The sequence below is a fragment of the Zonotrichia albicollis genome, chromosome 1 (genome assembly GCF_047830755.1).
Source record: "Zonotrichia albicollis isolate bZonAlb1 chromosome 1, bZonAlb1.hap1, whole genome shotgun sequence".
Taxonomy (NCBI): Eukaryota; Metazoa; Chordata; class Aves; order Passeriformes; family Passerellidae; genus Zonotrichia; species Zonotrichia albicollis.
Window position 1 is genome coordinate 111,477,073 of NC_133819.1, and position 20,732 is coordinate 111,497,804.

General features: G+C 40.5%; 1 protein-coding gene across 4 annotated transcripts in view; it reads right to left on the reverse strand.

Moving 5' to 3' along the window:
• Positions 1–2,079: 2,079 nt before the first annotated feature.
• Positions 2,080–20,732, reverse strand: part of KLHL14 (kelch like family member 14) — a 60,781-nt gene continuing 42,128 nt past the window's right edge. For all 4 annotated transcript variants that reach the window (XM_074550342.1, XM_074550339.1, XM_074550329.1 and 1 more), the window contains 6 exons: positions 19,273–19,362; positions 14,726–14,804; positions 8,460–8,650; positions 8,139–8,297; positions 5,260–5,417; positions 2,080–4,803 (listed from right to left, as the gene is read on the reverse strand). In XM_074550342.1, the coding sequence (XP_074406443.1) occupies positions 4,663–4,803; positions 5,260–5,417; positions 8,139–8,297; positions 8,460–8,650; positions 14,726–14,804; positions 19,273–19,362 (818 nt within the window). In that variant the 3' untranslated portion in view covers positions 2,080–4,662. The remainder of the gene's footprint in view (positions 4,804–5,259; positions 5,418–8,138; positions 8,298–8,459; positions 8,651–14,725; positions 14,805–19,272; positions 19,363–20,732) is intronic.

Below are 20,732 nucleotides of genomic sequence, written 5' to 3' on the forward strand. Positions count from 1 at the left end.
AAACCCCCCTGACCTCCAGTGCTGCTGTCACTGCTTCCTTGGACTGGACCCGAGAGGCTGAAACACTGACTCCTCTCCACTGCTGCACTAATAACAGAAATTAAATGTGCATCTTAAAACTGCCCTGGAGTGTGTGCATTGGCACTTACCTTGGGCCTTTTAGCACTGCTTGGGATTTCTTTCTCCTTTGTCTGTACCAGAAAGCTCTATTTAAATTGAAATACGGCCTCTCTCTTAAAAGCAAGGGATATAGAGTACTTTATTGATGAGTGATTATAATACAATAGAAACCAGTATTTATAATGAGGTTTGGCATGGATTTTTTTCTCACAAATTGGCTCACAGATGTAGCTAGCAGAGGAAATCATTGTATTAAAAGCAGAAAGAGGATAATGCATGAGAGAAAGCAATGCCAGCTTTTGGGAGGGGGGTGCAGAGTACCTTCAAAGACAGCACTGTAATTATTGAAAAGCATATTTTTCAAATGCCCTCTTTGGGCATTCTTAAGGGCATGGGTACAGGCTGGAAGTCACCAGCAAATCATACTTCTCACACTTGTCACCCAGTGGATGGGACCATAGCTCAAGATCAGGAAAACACCCTCAGTCACCAATCTGTTGTTTTCCAGGTCCCACTCTGCAAAAGCACCTCGGCAAGTTTGTCATGCTGAGGATGAAATGGAGAAGATTAAGGTTTGGCAGGAAGGGCAGCAGAGAAAGAGAAATAGGGAACAATCCATGTGTCCAGCTCCCAAATAGGACTCTCATCAGAGAATCAGAAATGGAAAGGGTTCCCAATGCAGTTGGGACCAGGAATTGTGGCTCATCTGCTCTTCTTGTGCTTCCCACCACCAGCATCAGCTCTCTTCCCTTGCCACAGGTGCTGGCTGTGGTTGGGTGTTTGCCACAGCCCAGGCCCTGCAGAGACGTGTCACTGGGCAGCTCTTTGATAGGTTTTGTTGTGCTGAAGTCTGTGCATTAAAACTTGAACACTGCAACACCTAAGTACTCTGCTGATTTATCCTTCTGTTTAACAGCAGGACCACTGAAAATTATTAGCTGAATACCATCACCCAAGGGCTTTTTTAGTTAGTTTCATGTTTATCTCATATTGTCTTCTATTGAATTTTCTTATGTTTCTCTTCTTCCCTTTGTATTGCCTTTCCTCTATTTTTTTTCCAGCCTTGTTCTGATATGTGCTTCTCAAAAACCATTTTTGCTTTCCTCATTAATCCTGATTTTTTTCTGTGCCCTTGATTCTCAAAAACATCCCACCTTCTCCTTTCACAGTCTCGTTTTCGATTTTTCCTTTTGTTTACTTTGTTCTCTTACTTTCTAAATCATATCTCTGCCAGTTTTTCCTCTTCATCCTTCTCCCAAATTACTTTAAAAAAGGCATAAATCTCCCTTCCTTCCTCTGCTGCAATAAACTCATTAATGAAACAATTCAATTCATTGTGCTATCTCAGTGCTATCCAGTACAGGCCCACACCTGCATTAAATACAGGGGCCACTTTGCTCAGTGTACCCTTCTGGTTTGCATAGGCAGATTCTGGTCCCTGATCAAGGTTTGTAGGCACAAATAAACACTGCATGAATAGTAACTGGCATTGATGATGCTTCTGCTTCCTGGTAGAACCTCCTGCTTTTACCTTGTCTTAGCCTCACAATACCTCTTGTCCTTTACAGCACACCCAAGCCAACACTTTCCCTCCAAGAACTGAAATACCCACAGTCAGAAGGGCCAGTTGTCATAGGAGCAACATTTTGAAGAGGTATGAAGTTGCCACAAGCACTAAATTCTCCAAAGCAAGACTGGGCTTAACAAAGCAGGGTCCTTTTCACTTACTGTGGGACAGAGGAACAGAGGAACCATTTCACAGGCATGCAGTGGCATCTCCAGTGACAGCAGGCACAGGGGTGGAGCTTTCCCTGCTGGAAAAAGGTGCTGCTTGAAGGGCGACTCACTACAAGACCCGCCTTTTACTGCGGTCACTGCACTGACAAACACTGAGTAATGACACTTGTAAAACAATGAGGCCATTATGTAACACCAGAAAATAAAGGAAGTTCACACATCTACATGATAAAAAAAGTTCCAAAGAATTTAATGTAGATATTATTTATACATACACTTTATAAGTAGGAATATGGCAGACAGTTGAATTAGTACATAAAGTTTTATTTAAAGTTTCCCCCCTACAAGCAAGCTTCATTTACACAGTCTAGTACTGTACAAAATTTACATTCTTTGTGTGACTTATTTAGTTAGCATTGTTTCCTTGGTCATGCCTTCCTGATAGATAGAAAGATTTAGATACAGTCCTCATAAATCTTTAAATTATCTTGGTAAAAAAAAGGAACCATTTAAAAGGACAAGAAGTATCCTTTAAAAATGGTACATTTTAGTAGAGACAGGTGACAGACAATGTTCAGTGGCAGACCTTTTAAATGTCATACAAGGTTTCTTCATTTAGTATCTTAACTGTTTCGTTTTTATATATATATTTATATTTATATACTTTCAACAGGAAAGGAAAAAAGTCATGATTGCACCAAATATATTTTACAAGGGATCCCTTGGATCTGAACAATATAAATAAATACAAAACCAACTAAGATTGCACTATGTAGGAGAAATGGATTGAGATTTCAGGATATACACTCCACCTTTATGAGTTCCTTAGTGATGCTCACTGGAGAACTCCCCAAGGGCACATTCAAATATTAGCATCTTCAGATAATTATTTTGTTTAAACATTTTTTTCCAGGCATGCAGCTACCTCATCAATTGGATTATTGCATTTGTGTGGTACCAGTCTTTACTGCATTACTCCAATTTTACAAGTTGTGTAATTCTGCTGCAAGCAAGGGAGTTGCAATAAAATTGGACTGACGCCAGAGAGAAACAGTCCCATGATATTTGCTCTCTGTTATTTATATTGCTCTCAAGCATCAATATATAGTGTAATTTCTGTGTACATTCACCCTTTTTCTATTTTGCAAAGCAAATAATGAAGTCTTTTTCCCATCTATTGCCTCTGCAGCTGAAACCAACCTCCAGTAGCTGCCTGCTCCTTGTTTAATGCACTAGCATTAAGTCCTCTTGTGAAAGATATGTGCAGGGCTGAAAATGCAGGATCGCGGTGTCCTTTGCCTTTATCTGGTGCAGCTAGCTACAACTAGGCAAATTAAAGGCCAGATATTTATCTGACATAAAGTACATCCATTGGCTTCGATGGAGCAATGTCAGTTTACACCAGTAAAGAGGATGGTCCTGAGAGTGATGGATGCTGCACTAGTAAACCACAGTGGAAGAATTATGCACATACTTTAATGAGGTGCAGATGATTATGTCTGTTAGCTGCAAGGTGGTGAAGAATCAGGCTCAGATTTTGTCACTGCTTTTGCAAAGCCAGGACAGAAATACATAAGCTTAACACATAGATAATCTGATTTGTGCAAGCAGCTATGACTTCATGAAGCACATCCCAAATGCTACAGGTCCCATGTGGGAGCATTCTGAACTCGCTTTGCAATGTGTAAATAATTACACAGGCTGTAAGGCAGTGGAAAGTCTAGCCTTATATTACTTTGGATCAATAGTAAAACTCTCACAGAGTGCATATTAAGATCAACCACACAGGACTACTTTAGCTACTTACCAGTGTCTCTCCAAAAATATGCCTAAGCATTTTAGAGTCCAAAGCAATCAATTTATTATTAAATGCAGTCTTCTTGTCTTTGGAAAGAACTTACACAGATGCTGATATCTAACAGGTTAGTGAAAAGGAAGTAAGGTTTCTGGTGCTTCGTTAAGTGGTCATAGAAATAACTTACTTTTCAAAGCCAGATTTTAAGCTGTAGGATCCAAATTCTGTTATACTAATGTAGAACCAGTCATTCCATGTGATTTCAGTGAAATGGTTCTGACTTTACACAAGCGTGATTAGCAGAATTTGATCCTAATCCCTAAGCTGCTATTGCAAGAAGTGCTCTGTAAAGCATAGCTTTCATTGTAGTCTGCTTTCTGCTGCACTTGCACATGGGGACTTTGAAGGCAGAGTGTATTAGTTGCCAAGCTGCGCAAAAACTGAATGATATTTCTTTACCTTTTATAATCTTCTGATGCTGTGTTGCTTGCAGAGCATATGAAGTAGTTGTAGGTTAGGATTACAGAGGAGGAGACAATTCTGCAATGCAGTGTGAGCTTTTCACTATCTGAATTCTGAAACATTCATGAAAACAACAACCTCATGACTTCAACACAGATCACATGCAGGTAGATACAATGCACAATACTGATCTTGTCTCTTCAGGCTCTATTTGAAAAGTTAGCCATCATTTTTTTTTTAAGTTAAATTTGATGTGAGGAGTGTCTCTGCAGCAGGAAAAGTTTAAATCAGTCTGAAATGGCAGTCTGTCAGCATGTAATGTTCGGTGTGTTTTAGCTTCTCGCTTCTTAAGACACCGGCACCTATCTGAGATGGGACAACGCTTGGTTTTTCTTTTCTTTTAGTTTGCTCCTAAAGCATAAACATGGAATGAGGGGTCAATTATGGTAGCTTTGTTTTACCAGGAACTCTGTTCTAATAAAATATTTACGTCACCCGTCATTATTTTCCCAAATGCACTCAGTGTTCGTGTCAGTGCTCCTGGCCCATCACTTGTTGTACGGGACGCAGGCCGGCAATACCACAGTCGAACACGCAGGTCCTGCCAGGGGCTCCGCAACGTCACCTTCCAGCTCTGTCCAAGTCCCCTTCTCAGGACTGTAGCAAATGGTAGAAGATTTGTAGGCTCCCTGGTAGTAGAACAAAATGTCATATTAAATGTGGCTTTGGTAAAATCCAAGTCACACATCAGCTCTAATGCTGTTTGAAGTGACTCGGGGTCACTCAAACTTAGAAGCTCTTCAAGATGTTTTGGTTTTTTCAGCACCCAACCTCTGAAAATCAGTCTCCTTTACAAGCACCTCATATGCAGAGCTGTAAGCATACAGTCCCATCAATCACTTTTTCAAAATTCCTTCTGATTTTTAAATTACTCCATATCAGTGAATAGAGTGTAATAATAACTTATCTAAATAGAGAAGCACAGAGGTGAAAAAACACTCCATGTTCTCCATAAGCTGAAAACCAATCCAAGCCTGCCCCTGAAACTAATTCCCCTCTTCCCTCAATCCCATCTGCATACTATATGGACTGGCCACAAGAACTCAGAAGGAACAGGAAGGTGATTGTAGAAAGCAGGTACACACCATACTCCAGCTGTAGCCTCCTACAAGGTAAATACTGTCATCAAGGACTGCACAGCCAGGGCCACTGCGACCCTCCAGAATAGGAGTCTGCAGGATGTTCCACTGGTCACCTTTTGGATCGTAACATTCCACAAGCATTACGTCGAGATGGGAGAAACCTGGATGAGGGCATTCAGGAAAGACAACATGTGTTATGACATACTGTTTTACTGCTTATTTTACTGTTAAACTTATTAAATTACAGTTACAATTATGCTATTATGATTATAACAACATTTTAAAGAAAATATTTTCATATACATTTAAGCCAACTTCTGTAACATTAATGCTTTGCTATTTCAGCTCAAATAAATCTGTTGCAGGCTTTTACCATTAGTACTACAGTCTTCTAGAAATCATGAGTCCATATAAAATCTGACCACATCAGGAAACACTCAGTAATAATATATCAGTGACACAAGCAGATTCAAACAAAATTCCTCCTTGTCTATCAGTGCTAATACAAGTTTGATCATGTAGGAAAAGATTGTCCTGGCAGTCTTTCTCAAAATTCAGCAGATCCAATCTATTCAAAATTGAACAGATTGAATTTTGCTCAGAAATCAATGTCTAACAAGTCCAGGGAGAGCTTAGACAGCTGAAGCCACTTGGTTCTAGAGGGACAAAGTGCTTAGCATGATGGACATGATGTGCAGGACCAGTTTCAATTTTCCAGCTGACTTAAGGTATACTCTAAAGCACACAGCTGGGTTAAAGTCTTTAAGGCAACAAAAAAATGTAACCACAAAAATGGCGGTCCCATCTTTCCCTGGTAAGCCAAAAAATGCTCCAAGCAACTGCTGCTGTTTGATCACCAAAGGGCAAAGGGATCTCAGCTCAAGATTCTCAAGCTGTATCAGTTAGTATGAATTAAGTGAGCCAAACACAGACACTGAACACAAGAATCCTGGTTCCTGCTCTAATTTTAGGCAATTCCCTATTTCAAACTACCTTCTTTATAAGAGCACTGCAGTAAAAGTATGGCTTTCTTAATATGCTGAAGTCCTTTTCTTAACCCATCTGTCTTCTCTTCAAGGTATGACAGCAAAGAGAAGTAAGATTTTCTGTAAAAAAGGGTATTTGGTGATACTGGCACTTCACAAGGGAGCTGTTTGCTTGAATATTATTTATGTCTTGAATGAGTATGAAATAATAGGATATAATTCATAATAATATGAAATAATTACTTGCTGCTTCAAGGTTTTCAAGGCACCATAAAAAGGCCACTGCTGTGCACCCAGAAGCTGTCAAAAGCTCTGTAGCAAACTGCAGTATGCATATGACTGCTGTGATGTGGTAAATGCACAGCTAACACTACTACACAGTTCAGCTTCACAAAGAAGGGCTTTGCCATGGAGCCCTGCTATTCCCAGCCGGTGGAGAATTTGTAACATTTCATCCACATTTCAGTCCCCTCCCTGTACTTGCAGCTCTTCCTTTTGTTTCACTGTACAGGAGAAACCATTTTTTTCCAAAACGTTCTTTTACCAGAAAGCCACATCTTTCCAGAAGCCTGCATGTTAAATACCCCTCACAGCAGTGAGCAGTTCAAGCATAACAAAGGCACTCAGGACAGCAGTTGCAGAGGCAAAACTGCAAGGCTTATTAGAAGTAGGTGAAACTACGTGGAAAAAAAAAAAAAGAAGGAGGCAGAATAGAAGCAATTCAAGCCTGTGCAAACCAAAGCATGTGCTTTAGCTTGAGAAGAGCTGTGATAGGTTTTACTTTTGTAGGAGGAAAAGCCAACACTGGGAAGCACTGAAACCTGGCAGTTGTTCATGTGCAAGCAGCTTTTGCCCTCTTCACCTTATAAGGTCCAGTCCATAACCACCCATCCCAGCTGGGGTGGGGAGGGGAGGCACAGCAGCACTGAGCCTGCCTGCAGGCATTTATGCACCAGTACTATTTATCAGGGAAAATTTACATCTGGGACTTTGTCCCTGGCATGCTCCACAGACACTCAGCTCTCCAAAAGCAGCATGTGGCCTTACAGTGTCATGGGGACCCAGGGACTGGAGTCAGATATGACCTGGTATTACTTGCAGTTAACACAATTTTTGACTTTTTCTTCTATATTATGATTTTATCTTTTGTTGTTGGGAGTATTTTATTTTTTTGGTTTTCAACATTAAAGGAGAAAGAATTTAAAAAGTGAATATAAATTATCAAGTACTATCACAGGAGAACGGAGCAGGAGGTGTGCTTTTTGTCTAAGTGGCTGGCTTAAGAAGCATCTTTAACATCAATGAAATACAGGTATTAAGATAAAATTAACAAATGCTTAAGCAATAGTTATTTTAATAGGAGACCTTTTCAAAAGATGAAAACAAGAGACCTCTAAAAAGAATTATAATAAACAAGCTGCATTTAATACTAAAAAGGGATTTAAAGAGCCTAGTCCTATGATTTAATGGCTGGAAGTTGGCTTTTTTTTTCTCTTCATTAAATCAGGAGCTTGGGTTTTGTGTGTTGCTCTGAATAAAGCTCTCTTTAACTGCACATTTTGGAAAATGATTTACAGAGGAAAATATTGCTGGTACTTTCGGGTCAAAGAATAATCTGTTTGTTTCACTGAATTCTTGGTAATGACAAATTGTCCATGCCTTTGAGTAATGGAAGCTCCCATTTTTATTATCTAAAGCATTCATTACTCATATATTTAATGTACTGTTATAATTTTAAAATAATTTGCATAAAATGTTTTTAAAATTGCTGGCTCAAGTGTCCTGTTAAATTGTGTTGCTTGGCTTTCAATGTATTTAACAGTCACTGTCTAACAAAAATATTCTTTATCAGAGATGTGGGACACTGAGATACTTTTTTGCTATTAAAAATGTGACCTTTCAAATGGTTCCCTCCAATTGCATACAGTCGATCATTCATTACAGCCAGAGTGTGGATTGCTCGTTTTGTGTTCATGTCCTGTTTTCGGGCCCAGACGTCCATCACAGGGTCATAGCAGTACAGCCAGGGGACGTATTCTCCATTGTGAACACCTCCTGCACAGTAAATACACATCAGCTCATTAATATAAATAAAGATATTGTGCTGCAGCAGGAATTTAGCTCTCTGGTTTTGGGGTTCTGCCATTTGTTTATATTTTTATGGTGGTTTTGGGCTGGTTTTCTTGTCATACAGCAGGAATTACTCAAGACACTGGCCTGAAATATATATCTTGCCATTATGGACGGCTCCTGCGTGGGCTGCCAGGGGCTGGGGTAGCGAGGACACGTAGCGCCACTCGTTTGTCTCCAGGTTGTAGCACTCCACGCTGGACAAGTAGCCAGTTTCGTTTCTTCCACCGATGACATACAAGTTCTTGTCGAGGCGGCAGGCGTAGAAACTGGCTCTCCTGGAGGACAGGGCAGAGCAAAACAAACAAGCCAACAACAAACCAATTAGCCATGTCAAACATTTCTTTCCCCTCTCCAGCTGACTCCCTGAACTAAGAGAGCTGCTCCTTCAAATGCTACATCAGGGAGAAGTAGCTTCCAGGAAGCTTCACGTGCTTACAGCTATCCTAGAGACTGTGGCTGCTTTGCTAATCAAATACACACTACTCCACATCAAAAAATACTTCATTTTTTGTGTCAAAACAATTAGGTACAATAAAGCTGCCAGAAAATACCCCTTCTCAAAGCTGTTTGTTTCTTTTTCACACCCGTGGAAGATGAAAAGGTGCTCATTAATGTATGGGGCATTACCTTGTAAGGGATACAACAACTCAGTAAGACAAAGTGAAAAATGAGGTAGATAATGTAACAATAATAAATTATCTTGACATTCACTTTCTTTATGGTCCTTCAAGGGTCATTGTTCCCAATTTACTAAGAGAACCACATCATCAAAATTTTTCTTCAATTATCATTTTTTTCTTCCTTCTGCAGTACTGCAAATAGAACAATTTTCCTCATGCTAGCCACAACACTACATTTCCACCCTTTAACTCAAATGAGGTCTGTCTCCATCCAACTAACCCCGATGAAAGTTTTAGCCACCTGTCTGCTTTTACATGCAACTCAGGTGTGTAGGAAAACAATTAAGTTTTCTGGCGAGGACTGTCTGGCTTATATTAGTTTGTCTTCCTCGTGCCTCCAAAATAAATGGTGAGTGTTTGTTGCTGAAGTAAAAATTGAGCATTAGATGATTTTGAGAGACCTTGGTTGGTGTAATCCACTCCGGGAAAAGCTCCCTGGATCATTCAGCAACAGGAAGGTTTGCTAGAGTAGAGACCTTTCATTTCAAGCTGCAATAACATGAGAAAGAAAATTGCAGAAAAGCACAGCTGGGCTAGGATGAAGAGCTGAACAAAATATTGAAGGAGAAGAGTTGTCAGTCCCCAACATAAAGTTTTCTCCTGGGTGAAACCAGAATGACATGGGAGCCCAGAAATGAGCAGGCAGGCCAGACACAGCAAAGTGTAGCTCTGACAGCTCCTGCAAAGCAGGCACTCTGGAGTGTGGCTGTAGCTTGCCAAAACTTGCTCTGTGGCTGATTCAATGCACTCTGGTTCCTGCCCAGATGCCTTAATTTGAATCTGAGAGCAGCTGCAGATTTCACTCCTGAATCACGCACTAAATCTTGGGGCCTTGATGGTCAGCTGCACCATCAAGAACTTGAACCTGCAGACCTCTGCAAAGCATTTGGATGAGCAGTGGCACACACAGCATCATCAGTGAACAGCTTCCATGTCCAACTCCTTCCCGGGCTTCCTGAGAGCCATCCTGTGACCAGGTGAGCTGGCAAAGTCTGGTGTGCCCTGTCCCTAACCTGGCATCTAGCCGGGCATGTTCAGGAGCATTTTCTTCAGTGAATGCAGGAATAAGATCTTGCTCTTTTGCACAGCTAACTATTTTCACAAAATTTGTAGCATCCTTTAACCTTTTGGAGAAATTTTCCTCTTAGTTAAAAGTCTGAGACTGGCTGGTGGTTTATAAGTTGGAAGAGAAGTCAGGCAGACACCAAGGGATACAGCCATGGAAACAGCAGGGCTGGCTGGGCATCCAGGGAACAGATTTGATGCATCACTGCCAGTTTCTGACCATACTTTTTGGATTTGGTGCACACCTGACAGGGCTTCTCACCAGCCAGGGTCACTGGACATCTCCTGTTCGCTTCTTTGCTTTCACCCTGCCTGCACATGGGCAACTTGGATGGTGTGGGACAGAACCCCTTTCTGAGTGGGGCTGGGAGCTCCACCATAGGGAAGACTTCTGAAAAAAAACTCGGTGGAAATAGCAGGACAGGAATACTGGCAAGTGTCTCCAGATCAACTGATGAATTAAAAAAGACTATTTAATTTATCTGTCAGTGGGCAGATAGAAGCTGATGGCATATTCTGCTCTGCATGGTTGGGCAGCAAATTGCGCATCTATGTTTTTAGCCTGATATTCTATGGAAACAAAGCTAATTTGATTACACTGTACATATACCCATGTCTGACTACTGTTGTCTCTTAAAAAAACCCTTGCTGACTGATTTCACTCTAATTTGACAGAGGCTATAGGTGTTACAGGCAATCAAGTGTGTATAAGCTTTCTGAGAATATGTGATGGGCCAGAGGCAACACAGCCCACAGTTGCCCCAAAAGCAGGAAAAGCTGCAGAGGTCACCTCCTATAAGATATGAGAGTGCCTGCATAGTCAGGTACCCATTTTTCAACCCTCCTGTGTCCAGCAACCACAAAGCACAAAACCAGAGGGTGCCTGTTGTCAGCGCTCCCACATCCACTCCTCTGACCTTCTCTGCTGAACCCATTAACAAACTACTCTCAGCATGTTTTGCCTTTTTTTTTTTGGTCAGGTTTAATAAACAGAGGTAGACACAACTTGCATGCATTATTCTCTTAACTAGGGTTCCACTGACAGTATTCTGTGCATGTACTCCTGGTTTCATCCACACAGTGTCACTATAAGGAGCAAAAATGAAAGCATCAGCATACTTCACTCTTCTGCTTGGATGTGAACATTCACTCAGTAGCTTCTGTTACAAATATTTTAAGCTTTTTGGGTTTTTTTAGTTGACAATGATACAGTGTGTAAGGGCGTGCTGTTACAGCATGCAAAGGCATGCTGTCAAGTGATGACTTTTAAACTGCTGTAAAATATGATTCTGATTAAACTGTAATACAGCAATCTTTGCATGACAATGCAAGACACTATCCATTCTAATCAGCTAACTAGAATGTACCTCAGGATCTGAATATGGACAATAAGACAATTATTTTGTGATTTTCCTCAGGACTTGAAAGTACTTGATGTTCACTAGTCTCCTAAATGCTTTTTCTTCACACCCCTTCACCCAACCATCAACCCAACCAACTTCTTTCAAGTATACACATATAAAAGGGAAGATTTTCCTCATGATTTTCATACATGATGAATTTATGCTCTGAAACATCAAACAGATCTACCAGTCTGAGATTTAAATTTACCAGTGCTGCTACTGATTGTCACAATATCTATACCTGATTTCAGAGTAATTTATAGAGTGCATGCTTTGCTTTTTAAAACATAAATAATCTTAACAGGGGTTGACATTACTATTATTAAAGTCAAAGACAAAAACAAAATGGGAATTTTTTGTATTTCTTTTTCTGTGCCTTTTCTCAGCCTCAAAGAGTACACTGACCTGCTCACTTCCCACTTCCACTTGTGCTTCTTCAGAACTTGGTACAATGCCATGCTTTTAGCTGGTCTTCAAACAAAAATTTTATACTAAGAATATAAGAAAAAGCAAGATGTTTCAAATGCTGTTTTGCTCCACACACCTTGAAAAGCTCTGTGTTGAGCTGGCAAGGTGCAACAGTTCTGCCTGAGGTGTCCAGCTGAGGCTCGCACCTCAAGCTCAGATACAACTGCTACAAAGACTGCTCCTTCAGTAGCCATCATAGTCTAACTGAACTGTTCTCCAAAAACCTTCCTGTTGTTATGGCATCATCACGCAGATGTGTATTTCCAAAGCTTATGAGTCACTTGCTGGTTCTCTAAACAACAAAATCCTGAAAATAGTATGCATTTTTCAAAAGCATTTATATTTGGGATGTTCTTCAAGGGAAAAGGAACCAAACTTAGCTTTAAAGAGAATACACTGGCAACATTGAATCTATGATGGGATTAGACTTTTCTTTATAGCTCACACAGCAAAATCAATCAGATATGGATTTTGGCATGTGAGATAAAAGTTTACTTATCAAATATTTAATACAGATTTTTGACTTGAGAATATACTGCCTGTGAACGAGTCCCACATTTACCTGGCAGTCATTTCAAAGGAGCTATTATAGTCTATGCAGCCAATTATTCTCAGACTAAAATTCCTAAATAGGTTTTGACTTGATGGACCATAATGACTCAGAAAAACCCATCTAACAGTCTGTCTTGTCAATGGTGCCTGCATTATGCCAGCAGAGGCAGGGCACGACCCTGTACTCCTTGCAGGGGGAAATTAGCCTGTTGACTTTAATGGGAACTTTATCTCACTAAAGGAACTAGGAAAGAAAACTGCATAAAAGCTCTCTCTTATTTGCATGATCTTCTACAAACTGGGCCAGTCCATAGAAAGCTGCAATAACTCTGAGGAAGTCATTAGGACTGAGCAAACAAACCATCAAAACATTTTAGAAAGTGAGTGTAAAATCACTTTTTTCCAACAATAGCCCTAGTGCTTAGGAGCCTTTAAAGAAAAACAAGCCCATGAGCCATAGCTGAACAATCCTGAACAAAAGAGGTGACAATTAAGGTTGTCATAGCAAAGCCCCTTGCAGAAGGAACTATGTATGAGTGGACCATTGTATTCCAGTCCCTCTGCAGGGAGTTCCCTCTGTGGTGTTCATACATTACAGTTTATTACAGGCAGGAGCGCGGGGCACAGCTGAGTTTTGGCCTCTTGGCTAAAGGCAGCACCAGAGCACAAGGCCAGTCACCTGCTGCATGGTTTTCCAGGGAAACACAACTGGCCAATGTGGAGGTGGGAAAATTCCTACCGCCTCCTTTCTCTGACCCTCAGCTCCCTACTTCTGCTTTCTGAAGTTTGCCAGCCAAATAAACCCAACTGCTCAGCCAGCTGCCAATGCTCCTCAGGAATCTGGCTTGGAGATACCCAGAGGGCCTGATTAGAACTCAGCTCCACAGAAGAGCTCCAGGCTCCATACAAACACCAGCTGGTCTCCTAGTCAGTCTCCCAGCTCAGCAAGGATGACTTGCATGGTGATGCCCACTCTGATGCTCATCTCCTTCCTCCCCCATGCCAACACCTAAACTGGTGGTGACTCACTCTAGGAAGCTGAGCCAGAGGGGAAGGTGTCCCTCTGTTTTAAAGTAAACAATCACAGCTGTGAAGGTTATCCCACAGTGCTGGTGGGAATGAGGGAGAAGGCTAGGTGCTGCCAAAGCAGGGACTTAGGTCAGTCAAACTGAATCTTGAACAAAGGTCCTTCAAAAATTCTGCAGACTGACATTTTACTGGAAATTTGAAAAAACAGTCATATTTCCAAGCATCTCATAAGATACACCTTGAATCACAACACTGCATTTAATTCAATATATTTCTGACTAACAGACATCTGAATAGTGTAGACAGTCAACCAAAAAAAAGTACTGTAATAGTGGCGTGGAATAAAGAAAGCATTTGTGGGAGACACTGTGAGATCTTTTGTACATGGGATCCATGAGAAGATGGGCGTTTTAACTGAAGGAGGAACACTGAATATTTTCTTCAAATAACATTGTAACTTTGGATCTTCTGCCTTTGAGATTCTTCTTACAAAACATGAACAATTCTGTTCAGGTTTATGGATTTTTTTCCTGTCAGGGTGGCATTTGGGATCCACAGTTCAGTTTGCATCACCTTTACAAGTCATTGCTCAAGTCCACATCCACCTTTGCTTTTTGGTACACAGCTAGACTAAAACAGAAGCTACTCTAATATGCATTTACTGACAGCAACTTCACTCAAAGACCACCTAGGATTGAGAGTCCTCTGACAAGTGGAGACGTGTTCAGGAGAGCTTTTCATAGTTGGTATGGTGAAACAGGATGGAGTCAACATGTGAAGGTTTCAGTTCCCTCTAAGATATCTGACTATAATTACTGCTTGTTTACTGCCAAACTCATCATGACACTTCAGTCAGGGAACATGACAGGACACTATGGAGACTTCAGAAAAATCCTTCAGACCGTACTCAGGCAACCAGTAATTGCATAAAGTCCATGGCTTTTGCATGAGTTAGCACTGCAGGACTTGGCAACTGGAGTTCCAAATTTGGAAAGTTTTAAAAATTAGAAGCAAATGGGACACAACTGCAGGCTGCAGTTTTGTCTGCGCTTTCAATGCTTCTACAGGCCTCCTTATTCCCAGAACTAAGCCAAACCTCAGCTGCCCCTAGGATGAGAAAACAGAAATTGAAAAACACATAGCAGGTTTTTACCTCTCTTGCATGGGTGGAAGTTGTATCCAGCTGTTAAACCTGGGATCGTATCGGCTAACAAAGTTTGTACTGTGTTTCCCTGTAAAGATAGATTATTTTGACACTCAGCTGTTTGTTTCATGTATTTAACATCATGATTGTAATATATATTACATATACTTCACAAGTTGACACCTTTTATGAAGGGTTCCCCCTTTTACAACAATGTATGATTACACTGTGTGTACAGTAATAATTCAACAAATGGGGCACTGCAAGGCTTGAATTAGCAGTCACTAGCAGTAAAAGCAGATAGCGATTATTCTTGGTCTTTGTAATAAGATCTTGAAAATGTGTATTTAAATTTACTTACACAAGCTGTGGTATTTTCACAGCCACAATAAATCACAGCACTAAATAAAATTACTGCCCAAAGAGGGCATTCCCACAATATTTTTATGACTAGAATTTTGTCAGGTAAAAAAATTAAAGAGAGAACACGTTCTATTCTTTCTCCTTATATCCTCTCTGTGTGGAACACAGCAAAAACCCATTGTGCAAATAACCAGGAGCTGCATAAGCCATCAGCATGGGGTATGCAGTGTTTGCACTAGATAGTTTATTCTACCATGTACTTTCAATGTAAGTTAGAAGGAATTACAGATGTGCATCGAAGGGGGAATACACTCTTAAGAGTTTTATTCCAACTCTGTTAGCTAAAATATGAAGCATGAGCAACATACACCAGCTAACTAGCTTCTCCCTGCTGTCAAGCCCAAGAACTGTGTTCATGTCTTCACGATATTAAGATTTCACCTTATTTTACATGCAGATTGACACCAAAGCAAGGAAACTGAAGCAAGAGAGTGCATGGCAATTTCCTGTAACACCTGAGACTTCAATAGATGAGCATTTTGAAAACAGAAACCTTTGTTTATGTATGTGTGACTAAAAAATTGAATTAGAGGCTTCACAGGCCAGCAGAACAACCTAACTGCATATGTCACAGTTCTATAAATGGTCACTGGGCATTCTACAAGGTGAATATTTTTGCATCAGACAAGCCTCTGCAGGATTGGCTCGCTTTGCCTGCTTCATTCCACACTTACTTCAGCATGTGTAAATACACCATCAAGACAGTAGAGAAGAGTAACAATACAGCTAGAATTTATAGTAGTAATAATTTAAGTTCATGTTCTACAAGAAAACAGAGAAAGAAACCACACTGACCTCTTCGGAAGTAAACTGATTTCCCAGCCATGTTATAAGCATGTTCTGTATGAGGAGGGTAAGGCAGAAGACTGATGAATAATGCAGCATTTCCCTTCAAAACCAGCATGGTGCCTAACGAGGACCATGCTGAGTGCCATTCAAAGATAAGACCATCTCAGCACCACCTCAAGACACAGGGTGAGATTCCCCTACTGTAAGGGCAACTGGTCCTTCTGCCACTGGGCTTAGTCAAGTGAGGCTTTGCTTTTGGTCCTTATCTGGATTCCTTTAGTTTACACGGACAATTTAGAAAAAGAGGCATCGAGAGCTATAGATTCAATAAGCAGCAAAACATTAACAGCAAGCTTGAACAGGTTCTAGGTTTCATTGTCTAAGACATTTACTAATCTCTTTGTATTCCAAAAAGCAGGAATTCAAAATAATATAAATATTGATCCTAAGTTTAAAATTCTATTTATTTTTTTTTTAGATTTTCAGGCTGTTGTATTAAACTACATCCTTCAGAGTTACTGGGACTTCAGTGCAGTTATACAGCAGCTTGTTCATTGTTGTCACACAGATCTATAGTTTGGCTGCCTAACATGTGTCATACATATACTCACTACAAACACCATGTAGGTAGAAGATTGTAAAGTGCAGGGTAGAAAAGAAGGGTTTAGTAAGCCTAGACTGGGAGTGCAGGATACAAATCTGGGTCCTTCATAGGAAGGGAGATGAAATCAAACTAGAACAGTCACAAAGAGCTACTATGGCAACAGGAAGAACAGAAAGTTTACCTTATGGCAGGAGACAAAGAACTTGGCCTGTTGCACCTAGAAATACAAAAGCTGAAAGGGGATAGGAGTGCTGCCTGTAATACTTTAGAGGAACAAATCTCCAGGAGGGGAAAAACTGTTAAACTAAAGGCCAGCCTTGGCATGAGAACAATGTGATTTAGACAGTCAAAGAATACATTTTGTTGGGTATCAGAATAAGGCTCCTAGTCATTTAGAGCAATTGGATTGTGTAACAGCTTTCCAAGAGAAGTAGTGGGGGCTGGAAGTCCAACTGCTTTTCAAACGTAGCTAAGAAAATTTACAAAATGGGATTGTATGATGCCTGTGACTGTAGGAAAAGGACTTGGTGACCTACTTAATCTTCCTGATGTAACTGGTTTGACTGCAGTTTAAGTCTGGAGTTCAGTTTGAAAGAGAACTCTATCTATGTTTTGCTTTGCCCATCAGCCAGGAGATTGCACATCTTAGGATGCATCCATTCTGTCAGAACACAGAACTTGGGACGAGCGAACAAAAATCAGGATTAGCAAATCAGGATGATGGCACAAAAGGAGGCAGCTACTGTTCTCTGCTCTTCAGCCATGCTAGAAGGTGACGGCTCTGAAGGTTATGAAGGTTGGTCTTAAATCCATGCCTGGGTTGTGCACCCTGCTTTCATCAGTGTTTACTCATGCAAGAACCCCTTGTGACTGGAAAGGCATAGCTACTGGAGGATGTAAAAAACTGAGAAAAAATGTCTCCCATACTTTGTGGGTTGTCAGCAAGTCAGTGGAGCATGAAGGAGGCATGAGCACTCCTTGGGGTCCATGCAGTTTCTCAAGAACCAGATGGTCTGATGGCTAAAGCAATGCCTTACCATTGCCACCATCTCTAAAATAACTCTTTACATTGGAAAAAACACCTGGAACAGTCTAATTTGAAGCAGAAGCTTTGTAAAGCCTTGGCAAGATGAATCCAAGTAGGCCCATCTGAAGTCCCTCCTCTGCTCTGAGGATAGCACACAAGGGCCTTCACATAAATTCAAGTGGGCATGTGTGAGCTGCCCCCATGTAGCTGCACATTTAGAGCAAAATGGTTACAAGAAAGAATATGCCCAGCAGAGGATGTCGTTTATGATTTCAGGTTCACTTTCAGTGACAAGATCCATTTGATAAAGAGATCAGTATAACAATGCTCATATCTTTGTTATGGCTATCTTCTCTATGGAAAAAATCCCAGCACTGGCATTCACAGGTCAGGGAAATTGGAAGATGTCTTCATCAACATCTTCACTCCAGTTGACCCAGATCTAGGCAATCTCAGGCCTTGGGTATATTCATCTCACAAACAACTGTGTTTGACTCCTATCTCCGATGCAAGATATGCACCCCTTCTACCATCTCTCCATCACCTTGCAAGTCAGTTTCCACATCTTCAAAATGTGGGTAATTACACTTCTTTTCTTTTACCCTTCATGTCACATGGCCATTTAATTATAAACTGTCTGGAACAAGGTCTGCCTGTCCATATGCCTAGCACCAAATACAACAGGGGTCCTCACTGGATGGATGTGGCCAACGATCCTAAAAGAAATTTTCATTAGTGATGCGCTGTCTCCTGCTTCTAATTAAAGACATTCAGCAATATTTAACAACAGAACTGAGAGGCCCTTCTCCTAAGACATATAGTGATATTCTTAACTACACCAGAAACATGCTTATAGGGTGGCCTGGATTGTTTGTCTCAGGTTTTAGAGAGTGAACAGATGTAACAATTTTCTATAATTTGGTTTGGTGCAGATGCTGAAATGGGGCATTCACAATAAAATATATGCAGTATATGTAATTTCAGCTGGATCCTCTGGTGTTTTAAAGTAAAGATGTGTACCTGCAAGCTGTTTTATGGTTTCTCAGTCATAATTATCTCTGTTACACAGACTGCTACAACTACAACTCTTTCTTCATGTGCAAGCTTTTTAACAGTGTCTTGACAATTCTGTGAATTTTGCAAGGCATGGTATTCTCCTTTTGCTTTGCTCAGAAGCCTGTTAAATTGTTTAATTTCTCTTTGCGGTAAATTTATGAAGTAATCAAATGAAAGAAGGTAGCAGCAGATAATCTATATGAGAAGCTCTTGCACAAGACTGAAAAAAGGATCAGTTTAAGAATCTCAAATTCTAGATAATTAACACATTAACAACTTGAGCTGCGAGTATCTTGTTTGACAATAGAAAAGAAGCATTCATCTACTGCAATTGCATTATTATATTATGACTGGAAGGAGCCTGGAAATGAAGGTTAAAATTCTTAACAGCTGCTGCCTGGTGCATGCACTTGAAAGAGTCTGTTCTGCTGCCTGTGGCATTTCTCAAGGGATGTGGGAGCTGATGAATGACAGAGATGCTAATGCTAAAGTACCAAATATTTATTACATCAATACCAAAGAGTAGCCTTTTCTAGGTTCAACAATTAGGCTGAAGGTCCTCAAAATCCCTTGCTAATCACTACACCAGCTGACCTGGCAGCCAGGGAGGCACAGGAAGGCAGATGCTCCCTTTGCCTTTTAGTATTCTGCACATACCATTAGGGTTCCACTGGTCTTCTCCTCCCAGCACGAACAAGAAGTTTTCCACTTCCACGACGCAGTGATGGGCACTGTTGTATGGCATAACTGCAAACAAAGCAAGAATTCCTTGTCAGCTCAGGACACTGATTTTATCAAATATTTCCTCTTTACCATCTGTACGAAATAATATGAGAATGTCACCCCAGGCATGTATGAACACTGACTTTAGCAGCAGACAAAGCCACTTACTAGTAAACTTATGCATTCAATGTTGCAAATAATTAAGGAAAAAATCAGGAATTCCGGTCCCTCAGTGCCCCCTCACCTGCCCAAGTACCATACATGCTGATCCAAAATTAACTTGTAAAAGGGAAGTTGCATGATATTTCCCTGAAAATAAGCAGATGCTAGGAATCCTAGTATGCTAGAAAACATTAAAAAAACCTCAGCCATGCTTTGTTCTGCTGGTAATGTTTCCACAAGAAGAGTCAGTATGTTCAGTAGCTTCCTATTACACAGCAATGAACAAGCTGCATTTCCATACAGTTTTAAGTTTTTAAATTAAGGTCCTGCTGATTTAATGCCTTTTCCAAATGTATACGCTTAATTTCCTGTACAATGTCATTAGCAGCACGATCACACATCTTCTATTATCTAATCAGGAAGCCCTTTGTTAACAAAGATCAAAACTGTGGCATTAGGTTTACAACATCCCTTTTTTAGGGGGGGAGAGGTATCATGATTACTATGAACCAGCTACAGATGCAAACATCTATTTCTTAATATTTACTTTTTCCACTGCAAATGGTAAAATGCGAAAACAAGGATTACATGGCACAGATATTACTGCAGTGTGCCATACCCACTTTAATGATATTATATACCCACTTATGATATTATATGGAAAATGCAAACTTATACAGCATTAGTTACTATACCACATAGAGTAGTTTTGGCCCAGTGGCACCAGTAGGAAAAATGATGTCCTTGTTCAGCTCATCATATGGGCACCTTAAATCTAGGTGAGGACAAATGGAGAGGTGATGTGCATGTACAGGCAGGGAACTTATTGCTTGACACGGATCAACAGAGCACTTAGGAAACCAGTGCAGTGGGAAATCAATATGACTCAGGGCCAGCTCTTACTTTGTGCTCTTTTGCCAATGCCAAAAAAAAAAAAAAAAAGAGAGGCAGCCTATCTCACACTTGGATTATTTTGGGTGATATATCTCTCATTTCATTTGTTTTATTATCTTTTATTTTTCTCAGAATGCAGTTGTGCAGTATAGCATATGCAAATAATAATAAGAAGAAATACGCACAGCTTTGCTATTTAGGACACATTTTCTTAAAGATCAAGTGGGCTCATTTCAGCTTCTTACTGAAGTTTTTGCCTAGGCAATGATGAATAAATAAGGTATGTTTTTAGTTTCTAGTGAAGGTCGAATATCTTTTTCATAGTCTGTGCTCTTACA